Here is a 12,062-nt window from a genome sequence, read left to right on the forward strand (position 1 = left end):
CGCTTTCCCTTTCGGAAACTGGCAAAGTTTTGTTTTCTCAAGAGTTATGAATGCAGCTAATACACAATAAGGCTACAGCTAACAGGGCTGTACTAGTTCAGAACATTCTCACTCCTTTGAGGTTTTGGGTAAAGATGGTATTATTTCAACAACGAACTGCACTTAGCTTTACTTTTTAAATGTCTACAAACTCTGGGAGGCGTGAAGCTGAATTATCTTTACAATTTCACTAAATATGAAAAAAAATTCAATTTATTGCTACTTAAAACTTCCGATAGGACAAGAATCTATGCTTAAGACAACAAAGCAGCAGCGTAGCAATCCATCAGATACAACATCAAAGGTACAGTGCAAAGAAGTTGCCTCCTGCAGGGAGATTGTACCTTCTTTTGACAGTCATGCTCAACAGCTACCAAATGCAACCTCATAAATTCCTTCAACTGGTAGTTCAACTTTGACGAGACTAAATAAATAAGAATTTTAGTCTGGCTGTATTAAAAAACATCTTCCATCTCTGTAAAGCATCACTGAATCCAGATCTGTTCTGTAACAGTTCAATCTGACAATTTTTTTTGTCTCCTTAAGAAAAGGGAAATACAAGCTTTCTTTTTAATTGAGTGGCTAGGCATCTTTACTGAGGTATTAAAATCTCTGTTCGGATTCTTTCTTTAATATAATAGCTCATTTCCCTTATAAAATCATTAATGCAAAATAAAGACCTCTTTGTTAACTCTAATCTTGCTACCTTGCAAGTGTGCCAGAGGCACTTTAATATGGATCAGGTCATGAATATTACAAATTACAGCGGCAATGTGTGGCAACAAAAGACCCAGATCATTCATATAACAGTAATACCTTCTTCCCTCTTCAAGAAAAAAGGGTAAACAGTGTGCATTGATCTCTCTGGACAAAACAAAGTCATTTCCTCTTAAATCTCTTTTTTCTGGTACTTCTACATCCAGGTTTACAGAATGAAATAATAGCACAGCGCAAACCTTAAAATGATGAACCTGGTATAGGGTGTAATAAAACCTATTTCATTTTATGCCAAAATCCTGTACTGTTTCACATGATGTACAGATATGATAAAGTTAAGCTACAAGAGGAGAGAGTTAGTAGGCACTATTTTTGCATAAAGTTTCCTCTAGTAGAGCCATGGCAGATGCATTATGAGCAAACCAAAACTATGTACAGGCAGGCACAATTACACAAGAATTAATGTACTAGCAAGAACAGCATTGACCATAAATGCAATATAAAATAGTGAAATGAAATTCACAGTAAATTTGGCAATCAGTATTTCAATTCGGAAAAGCACACCCCATTAAAGTGTATATTTTTCCTTGGATAATGCTGGAACACATGATGACTGTGGCCTATTTGCCTATTTGAAACAAACAGGCTGGGAAAGATTTGCACAGTCTTTACACAGGTTCGCAGAGAAGGAAAAGACAAGGAAGAGTAATGACTAAATTTAAATACAAAAATGTTATTTGTACACAACTGCTATCCATTACAGAGCCCTAGACTCCTTGCCTTACCACTACAGTCTGCACAGAACCATCTTATTCTTAATAAAAGCTTATTTCCAGAAATCCAAACATTTAGTGCAAGTTATAATATAACAAAGAGAAATATTGCTTTTAATACGCTCTATTCCTTTACCGTAACTTATCAAAGCTTCAGGCGATGCTCACATTAAATGCCAGTTGTCCAGTCCAGCACAGGATGCACTAATTATTAGCCCTCACAGTAACGCCCACTGTAGGGAAGTGAACCCTTGTGTGCTACCCAAATACTCCACTGAAACTCTGCTAAAAAAACCTGTCTACTGGCCGTGGGGTGACAGAAACTCCAAGAAAATATGAATAAAGACTTAAGAGACATTTTCTTCCAAAGAAAAAATTAAAATTTTTCTGCAACATGCAGCATTAACATTTGATGGGACAAGTCTGTCAAAAAGAAACCCTAGAAAGATATTGCTGGGTTTGCAGAAAAACCTAGAATCTCCCATTCTGGGGGACACAAGCTAGAGTCCTAACTAATTAAATTCTAATCTGCTTTTTTCAGGTTTCATAAAGTGCTATCTCAAATAGGCTTACTCTATACTCATCTTATTAGAAGCGCAGTATTATTTTCTCATTAAAGAATCTGTTACAGTGAAAACATGTTAGTACTAAAGCCATAAAAGACTGAGAAAATATGGACAATTTTCCCAATTTTGCTTTAAAAAACACTGTACATTCACAAGTCTTTGCCTGAAAAATGGGACTTGCTGTTTAAGTGTTTCTTCAATGTTATCTCTATTTTTTTCTTTAATTAATAAAGGGATACATACACTGATATTAAAAACACTAATTTACTATTTGGCATCACAAATTAGGAAGCATAAACATTTATGTGCTTCACTAACCAGTACCTAAGAACACTTTGAAATTAAAAGGGGCAAGCTAGGCTGTTAAAAGTGCAGTTTCAGAACAAGCATAAGCCACTGTAAAAAGACACTCCTCTTCCCATTCCTGGCTATTGAATTCTCACTGACTCTCTTCTGCTGGCACCAACCTTTATGAAATGAACCTTGGAAATCAGTGAGATCTGACACGTGCATAATCCGAAGTGCCAGTTTAGGCGAAGGAACAGGGAACATGGGGCCATGGGAAGAGAAAGTAGAACGAACTCTCTTGGCAGCACTACGTACTTAGATTGGCTTAAGCCAGTCACGAAATTACACCTTGGAAAGGATAAAACAAATACTAATGCTCTTGATTATGACATCATTTAAGCACATATGGCATTACAGGAAGAGAAAACATGCTCTTCTGTTTTCCCCATCTATCCTGAAACCGGTACTAAAGTTACAGCACATCTCTCCCTTCTACTGCAGCCCTTTAAAGAATCCTTGCATTGCTCCTTTCAAATTATCTTCACACACAGGACATTATAATAGGCTTAACATCGGGTACACCAGTGCTAAAGGAAGATGATAAGAAATGGTAAGTCTCTCGAACTACAGGAAGCAGGATTTCAGTGGCAGAAAAGGAATAAATACTGATACTCTAGAAGAGATGATCTGAAACGCAGATAACCACATCTGTGTGTATAAAATAAATAGAAGGTTAACTGAGATCACCAATATAACAAGTCTTCAAGATTGTTCAGATCGCAGTTCTTCTTTTTTAATTTGCAGGTCCTAAGTTCTCTCTGCAAAACTTATTCTCAAAACCCTTCACAAAACAAGACATAAGGTTATTTTCTTTCCGTTAGAGAAAGTAAGGTATAACACAACAACACAACAAACTATTCCATATGTCTCTCCACCACAAGTCTAAATTCAATATAGAAAATGATTTTTTTCTAAGTTAAATTTGTGCTAAAAAATGCCCATTGTTAAACCATGGACTCAGAGGAATTGGTATTAAGTTTTCTATTACACATAATCTTGCATACAGTGGCAATCTTTGAATCTTTTGAAAATACAAATACACTAAGAATGTAGTGCTTCAAGAACTACAACACAGACATACCGAACAGCTTTGTAGCGGAAAGAGAAATCTGAAAGGTGCCTTTGTGCCCGAAAATAACTCTTTTATATTTTTTTTATGAATTATCATGATCTTACAACTTACAGCTTTAGGTTTGTGGGTTTTTTCGTTTTTAACTATGAAAGTAATGGTGATCTAGCTATTCGAGATAATAAGTGAAAAAGAAGCACTGTTTGTGTGTTTTTGACCAAATATATTGTAAGAGATCGAAACAAAGATTTATAAAAACAAATGATTAAAATTTCAGTTCAAAAAAACACTTTGTAAAATACAATAAAACCCTTTTCAATAGCAAAGTAGATTTTGTACAGATCTTTGTAAGCAGATGTTTACTACAGCCTAGTTCCACTAACTCCTGTAAAACAAGACGTAGGCAAAAAGGGTTGGTGTTTGCAGAATTACAACCTATATACAAAAGTGCAGGTAACATACTGCAACTCATTGGAAAAACTTGAAAAATTCACTCTGTTTCATTGAGAGTGGACTTACAATCTATCTTATATCATTTAAAAGCAGGTTACACTATAGAAAGGCTTTTCACAGAACTGCTCAAAAAACAGAATGAGAGTCACCCTTAAAGTCAGCTTCTCCCATCAGCAAAAATGCCACGCAAATCAAAAAACGCTTAAGTAAAACACTAAGACTTTATTAAAAATCCAAAATTTATTGCAAATTGTACTTTGCACTTTCCCTCCTTTCTTCATTTTTACATGATTTATTGATATCCATGATTTTTTCACAGATGTACTTGTTGACTTTGGAGAGTCTCTGTGCAATTTCAGTTTCATCCACAGTTTCTTGTGCTATTCTATCATACAAACATTCTGGGGAGAAAAAAAAAAAAGGAAAGAGCCATTAGGATATTTTTAGAAAAGAATGTAGCCCTCTGTTGGGCTAACGACTCAACAGACAGCAATAAGCACTGTGTATATTTGTTGCAATACAACAGAAGCTTTCACTGATTCACTGGCTATCTTTGTTACAGGCAAGATTTTTGACCAGGTTTGAATTTTTGACATGACAAATTCTCAGTTATGCTATGACTACATGAACAGGCTTTCTATACAGAAACAAGGCTAAATCCAACCTTTTAACAGTGTCAGTCTTGCCTAAATCTTCTATTTGTCCATATCTCTGCAGCAGATTTAGAATCTTCCTCCAGACAAATGGTCTCGCTAGAACTATTATCTACCATTCCCTATGAGTCACTCCTATCATCATACCTTCAAGACATTAAATAAATGATAAGGTTTATGAAGAGAAGCAGTAAACCAATAGGAGAAGACATTAACTGTTTTTTGTTTTGTTTTTTAATCTGTATAACATACATTATAATGTCTGCATCTTTATCGCATGCCCTGTCCCTGGTCTTTGTATTTTGCTTGCATTTTCAGAGTATTTGGGGCAGGAGCCATCTTCCTGTGTGTCTGTACAATGTGCTTTGTGGAATTAATTGGAATACAAAAAGCAAGTAACTAGTATCTGCAAAGCAATGAGCACAACGAGTTGGGAAAACTCTGCTCCACACAGTTGGTAGTTCTGCACCTTGTAGGATCCAGCATATATTACTGTAAACAGAGGTGCTGCAACACACCCAACTCCTTAGACACAGACAGGTTTGGGGTTTTTGTTTTCATAACCAGGGAAATGCATTTTGTTGTGCAGCCTACTAGTAATAAACAGCTTCCAAGACTGATTAAACAAATTCTGTTCTGCTTTGCCTAGTAATCTATTCCAGTAGCCGTTTACTGCTTCATATACAGAAAGCCATAGAGATCATCGCTTAATTAACATGGTTTATAACATCTCTAATGCATCGTATTAAAAAGTTATGAAAGTTAAGTACTATGCATGCTTTGTAGTTCATTTTGAAGCCTCTACGAAGTTTTATAAAAGGTTATTTTGCATTAAGAAGGTTTATAACAGTGCTCACACATCATACTTTTTATAACTTCTTTATAATATACTACACATTACGGATTTTTAAGAAGCTAGAGATATCAGACGCATTAAGAGCTAATGCTGTCATTCAAAAACTTATTTTAAATAAGTTAGTCTGTGTCCACAGAAAGATGAGAACATCTCAAGAAATGTGAATTTTATATTGCAAAATGTACCGAATATAAAATAAATAAAATCAATCAGCATGCAGCCTGATAGCTGGAATACAAATCATCAGTAAACTATGATTTGAAATATGATCCCTAGGAAGACACATGTCATTAAGAACCACTGAAGAGACCCGGAGTGTTTTTAGGGCATAAATTCTTACTACAGCAATCTCAGGAATACTCAAGAAAGTTTGTGTCAGATAAACCTAGTGAGTTGAACTTCCAGTAAAATGCAGGCTATGTTACTACTTTATCCCAAAGAAGAAATCACTTGATAGAACTTATACATCAGCTGTGGCTCTAAAAGTCAATGTGATCCAGAGAGATCCATGATTGTTACACTTCTTCCTCCCTCTTTTCTTCCATTTCTATGAGGGGCTACAGATGCAGCAACTCAGTAAGTCACACAAGGGTGCTGGCTCAGTGATTTGGGGGGGTTCTACCTCTTCTTTGTCTTTTGAGGAGCATACAGATATCCCTTCTTATTCCTGATGGGATCAAAGATTCAAGTAGACTGTAAAAACTAAAAGGGAGCTGTATTTCTTTCTGTGATGTCTGATCCAAGTACTTGGCCAAGTAAACTAACTTCCTAGCATTACACCATTTGCTACTTTCTTTTGTTTTGTTTCTCCACTTCTCTGGAATGACTTCTCATATGATCACTTCTAAAGTTTCAGAAAACATTGCTGGCGTGATGGGGCAAGAACTGCTAACATTGATGCGAGTGTCACAGTGCAATGCAATGCGATGCAGAGCAGTGCAAAATGACACAGGACGTGGGAAATCAAGGTTATATGCTACCCAGTACTGCTATTATAGGAAGTCTGTCTGCTGCCCTCCTGCTGCTACCTAACAGTAATGGGCATGCAGTTTAACATAGTTTAAGAGGAGACTCTATAGCCTTGAGTCTAACAAAAGGGAGTCAAAGACAGGGTAAAAGAAACACTTGAAAGAGAAACATGGAAAAGCAGGAGTGGAGCAGAAAAAAAAAATCAAATGAGGGTAGAGGCAGAAAGCAAATGCATGGCAGAAAAATGGAAAATAGAAGAAAGAGGGAAGAACTGAAATGTTGAGGAATGTAAATCAAGGAAGAGAAAAAAGGGAAGGGCCCCATCCGCTTCTCACCATGTACCTGATGGAGACCACTCCCAAACTCACTCTAGTCAAAACAAGATGAGTTGGAAGAAAGCTATCATTTAAATGATTTAAGCATTGCAGGCTGGCTCTGACTGAAGTAGAAGAGGAAACTCTCACGTAAGCAACTCCACCAGCAGTGCTGAGGAGCAAATGCCTCCAACAGGGAAGCCAGAAAGATTGTCGCAATGGGCCAACGAACCTGTTTGTACAGCATGCTTGCAAGTGTGCATCTGTATTCTGGGTAACCAACTGCCTCCCCCATTAGGAGCTGATGAGGTAGTCACAGCCACAGACTAGACTCCTTACAGGGCAAGTATGTCATTACTTTACTACTTGCGTTAGGATCGTGCCAAAAGGTCCCAGACAGAACTAGAAATGAGTATGGAACAGCATGCGCTTCCACATCTATTTTTGAAGCAGATTAGTAAAAAAAAAAGTCATGTCTTCTACTTTTCTTACTCTGTAAGAAATGAGTAAGTGGCAGTAAGAAGATCACTTTCCAACTACCCACCCCAACACACACACGCATAAGAAGGAATCATATTTCCTGCTTCCAAAACATGGTACTTTCAAGGCAGATTACAAGAGTTCACAGTTTAGAGCACATAGCAACTAAGAACAGGAAATACAGAATAAGGAAGCTCACTCAAATTGCAGAAGAAACTTTAAGAAGGAGACTTCTTTCAGCCCAACTGGAATTTAGGCTGAACACAAAACCTAAAAATCCAATTCTGATATGTATTCCATGAGGAACTGACTCAGTTTTGACTTAAAAAGAAGCCTGAAATACCAAAAGAGACAGAACTGAATGTAAAACACAAGCATGATGATACAAAGCGATTGAAATCACCATTCATTTTAAATAAAGGATAGGGCCTGCTCACTCTCTCCAAGTACTACATAGTGCAAGCCTGAGTCCATGTAACCAAGAGTGTTGTTGCAAATTTTCTGCCAGATAGGTCAGCAATTTACACTTCCTGTTCAAATTACAATTGAATGCTAACAATTAATTTCTACTACTCACATTTTCTCCATTTAAACTACTATTCTTCTTACTCCATTTAAACTTTCTCTCCTCTGAAAGTATGCATATTTTTTTAGTCAGTGCTGTAACGGTTTCTTTGCCTCACACCAGAGTTGGTTACATTCTGGATAGAAGAATGTGGTAAGATTACTCTCAGGCTTGTTAAAAGCAGTATATGCAGTTAAATCATTATCTTATAAAAAGAATTCCAGGACCATGTGCTGCTCTCCAAGCTCAGAGTCCTGTCCTGCAAATGGTTTGAAATGATGATCTTCTTGAACCTCACTGAAGTCAAGGTACAACTCTCCACCTGTGAAGGCTTGCACTGTGTCCAGCTATTGCAATGTGTCTTTTCTTTTTTTTTCCTGGATATGTATGCACTTCGAAATGCAATAGCAACTTTAATTACAGCTTTTAATCAGTTAATTTTATATGAGCTGAAAAGAAGCATCTTTCAACTCAATGATTAATAGTTAAACTCCAAAGCAGGAAGCAAAAGTTTTCAAATAACCTACCTCTGACAATGCTTAATTTGTGAGGTGAGAGAGGTGGCTTGGGAACGGCATCTTTCTTTTTTTTGGTTGCAACTCCTGTGACACTTCTGTTCTTGAGAACATCTGTTCCCCAAATCATAACCGCTAGATTTTTTGTATACTTTGAATCTCCTTGTGTTACTTGCAGCTGGTGCCATTTCTCCTCATCTACCCAAATTCCACTGCCAAGATGGACCTAGAAGGTAGTAATAATAACAACTTATCTATGGTATGTAGCACACAACAGTATCCAAGTGCTGTAGGAACATTAGTATTAGGTACTATGATAACAGTAATTAGGGCTGAACAAATTCATTTTGCCTAATTCTGAAACTTCTCCAACTCTGTGGGTCTATTACATAGTGCCTCTTCCTTTTTGCTCTCAATTCTTCTTACTCTCTACTCTTTTTTTCCCCATAGCATATCTCCTGAGAGACTATGGTCAGGAAGAGAGAGAGATAGAGAGAGAGAGAGGAAAGAAACAGTAAATACATGAAGTATTATATAGCTACACACAGTATACAAATCAAGCAGTTGTGCTGACCTAATTTAGGAGTAAGAGAAAAATATTCTCCCTTTAATATGAAGGCCTCCCTTTGGCTGAAGCAGACTCTACCTAAAACATATTCAAAAGGCGACAGTGAGGGAAACTTTTCCTGAGTCAAATCCTATATCTGTTAGCAAAATTCAGCCTGATTCTTTAAACTATCCAGAAGGGTAGAAGCGATTTTCAGAGTTCCAATATCAGCATAAACCAAGAGAGTTTGTAAGTTCTGTAAAACTCAAATTCTATTGTGAAGTTTGCCTATTGTGAACAGTCTACCCAGGTGAATACTGCTTTGTGGTAAGGCAACAACACTGCTGCAACGTTATAACCTTTCCATTATCCAGACAATGGTGGGCAGAGATATTTCATTAAGTTAGGGTAAAATAGGCACTGGGAAATGCAGTGTAAAGCCATTGCAGAGTCTCCAAAAGGAAACTGCTTGAGTCTACTTATGCTTATTACCCTTGCTCTGTGTTGGCTGTGTTGGGTGGACTCCCACAGAGCTGCCCACGATCTTTATACCAAGCTTTCTATCGCACCAGGCTTATTAAGATGGGTGCAGGATGAGAATCTTTAGGCAGGCATAGTGTTGTTATTGAGCTGATAAATCTCCTGATAACCAGGACACTGTCAAGCAACATCAGGGAAAATGATGCCACCAGTCATCAGCATGGGTCTGACAAGATTGCAACCAGTAAATCCAACTGGACCCAAATATTGGTCCTGTGCAGAATCATAGAGTATGCTTTGTACCATGTACGTCAGCGTTCTTAATTCCTGGAGCACAGTGTGGACATCTGAACTGCCTCTGCATACAGAAAGCTTTGTAAACATGCTGATGAACTTCACTCTGTTGGACCCATGCTGGTTCAGCGTCCATAACAAGATAATGCATGATCTAGCTATTCTAACAACTGATAAGAGTTCAATGCACTGGAAAAGGACAAGATGGAAGATATTTTAAGATAATTCCTTAAAAGTACAAAACATGAAACAAAAACAAATGTATAAACTGGATTCTTATATCCAAAATTCAGGTTTCACAAAATCCGATCAAATTGAGTTTTTTTCTGTACAACTAATACTTCAGTAAAATGTTACTGCTTCCTCATCATTTAAAAAAATCCCATGAACAAGATTCTATGGCAAAGGTATACTGGAGAATTTGCTTGGCATAACTGTTTAGCTCTTAGTGTTTTATTTTTTTACTCCTTTCGCGTAGAATTATGTAAAACTGTATTTGCTACCCATAAGCATCTGAATAGTATCACGTAAGTCCCATTAAATTCACTGAAAATTGGAGAAAGCCATTGTAAAATTTTTATAAACCTGTAATTTTACTGCCTTTATTTAACCAAACTTCCATTTTCCTTTAAATGGAAAGCTGACTTAATTATTATTGAGGGCTCTAGCCTGAAGAAATTTTTTATTATGACAGCATCCTTCAAAAGCAAGTAGTTGTTTAAAAACTTAAATACAAAAGTATGAATGGTCTGGCTATCAGCTACCTCATAAAAAAGAATGAAAACCAACTTCCTCAAAGTATAAAAACATAAAGCAAGCTGCCTCTCCTGCAGAAATTTCTACACTACGAGGATTCTAAGAGGCTTTTCACAAGTCCACATGGTATTTAGATTTCATAACAGACAGAAATGGAACTAGCAATAAGCACAACACGAACAGCCTTTTTCTTCTGTCTCTGTTGTTGAGCCTCTTCATAACTGCTTTAAAAATTTACACTCTTTTGGTGCTCTCTACATATTTTGTAAGACAGTTTCTGTCAGAGTGAGCAGTCTGTGTTCAGAAAAAAATCACCTTACAAGCATAACTCAGTTATTTTTGTTCTGGTCTTGGAAAAGTCATCTCTAAAAATGAACATAACAGTTATGTAGAAAGCAATTAAGATTAGAAACTTTGTGACATGCTACATTTTGGATTTCTGTATTAAATTAATACTAGAGATTGCTTCATTTAATCAAAAATCTGATTCCTTTCTGTCAAGATTAGGGTTTGCCTTTGCTAAAGATCATTTAGTCTCTTAAGCTAGCATTTGAAGTTATTTTAAAACAACAACTTACAGCAAAAAATTTTAATGTTCATGTTTCAAACAGATCATCTCATCTTCGAACAGGCTTCATTTATTAAAATCAAGTCATCATTGGTATGAAACACCTATGGTAACAGCAGCTTCATGACAGACAGCCACAGTAATCTTATGTCTCTCTTTTCTATTTCTAGCACTTCTAGAGCAAGGAACTTAATCTTTCCATGTCTCAGTTTACCTCTCTGTAAAACAGGCAAAACAGGCTTGGTACTGTTCCCTGTTACTCCCAAGGCTATGGGAAGTCTACTGTACTGCAGATTCAGAAGTAATTTCTTTCTTGCTGGATGGGACAGATCCTTGGCTTGATGAAATCAATGGGAACTTTACCCCTGATTTCAGCAGCTGCAGGATTAACCTTCAAGCACAATGCAACAAAAACAAGAACAAATTCAAAGCAACGCTCACCATTGTAACTGTACTAACACATGCAATATATTTAAACGTATTTTAGAAGATGAACTTTTTTATTTTTTGAAATGAATGCCATGCTCTTTTTCAGTAATTCTGTTCTATCTCTAGAGGAGAGAGATTTATCTGCTTGGAGAGAATCCTACTAAGATCAAATCCAATGGCACAAAGTGCAAGGTTTCTAAAAGTGTATTTCAACTACTATGTAGCAATCCATGTCAATAAAGGATTAATGAAAATGAAGGTAGATGAGATATACTTTGAGATAGCTGAAACCCCCCAAAACAGGCAAATGTAAAAACAAACCCACATTACAAAAAGAAAGATGAAGTGATTTTGATACCTGCCAAGACAGAGAAAATTTCTGCAATACAAATGCGAAGAAGCTGACAGCAATGGCAGAAGAAATAAAGGTGTGGAGAAAGCTACATACAAATACTAAAGGATGTGCCCTATCCCACCTACTGCAAGGAGAAAAAAGAAGATAAACCAACTCTCACAGTAATACATAGGAAGTTTTCATTGGCAATAATATACAAAAAAAGCAAAGTAAATGAAGTATGTTAAATGTACTAGGCAAGAAAAGCTACCTGAACCAAATACCTGTCAGGCTGACCAGATTATACTATATGTCACATAAATTTTGTCTGCACAAC

At 36.7% G+C, this 12,062-nt stretch overlaps 2 protein-coding genes across 5 annotated transcripts in view; both read right to left on the minus strand.

Moving 5' to 3' along the window:
• LOC112985226 (AGBL carboxypeptidase 4) overlaps positions 1-12,062 on the minus strand; it is a 588,669-nt gene that overhangs the window by 354,354 nt on the left and 222,253 nt on the right. The gene's annotated exons all lie outside the window — the stretch shown is intronic.
• The window catches only part of BEND5 (BEN domain containing 5), a 35,107-nt gene continuing 27,212 nt past the window's right edge, over positions 4,168-12,062 (minus strand). For all 4 annotated transcript variants that reach the window (XM_026103828.2, XM_026103820.2, XM_026103812.2 and 1 more), the window contains 2 exons: positions 8,330-8,543; positions 4,168-4,366 (listed from right to left, as the gene is read on the minus strand). In XM_026103828.2, coding sequence (XP_025959613.1) covers positions 4,206-4,366; positions 8,330-8,543 — 375 coding nt within the window. In that variant the 3' untranslated portion in view covers positions 4,168-4,205. The remainder of the gene's footprint in view (positions 4,367-8,329; positions 8,544-12,062) is intronic.

This window comes from Dromaius novaehollandiae, chromosome 8, assembly GCF_036370855.1.
Source record: "Dromaius novaehollandiae isolate bDroNov1 chromosome 8, bDroNov1.hap1, whole genome shotgun sequence".
In the NCBI taxonomy this organism is placed as follows: domain Eukaryota; kingdom Metazoa; phylum Chordata; class Aves; order Casuariiformes; family Dromaiidae; genus Dromaius; species Dromaius novaehollandiae.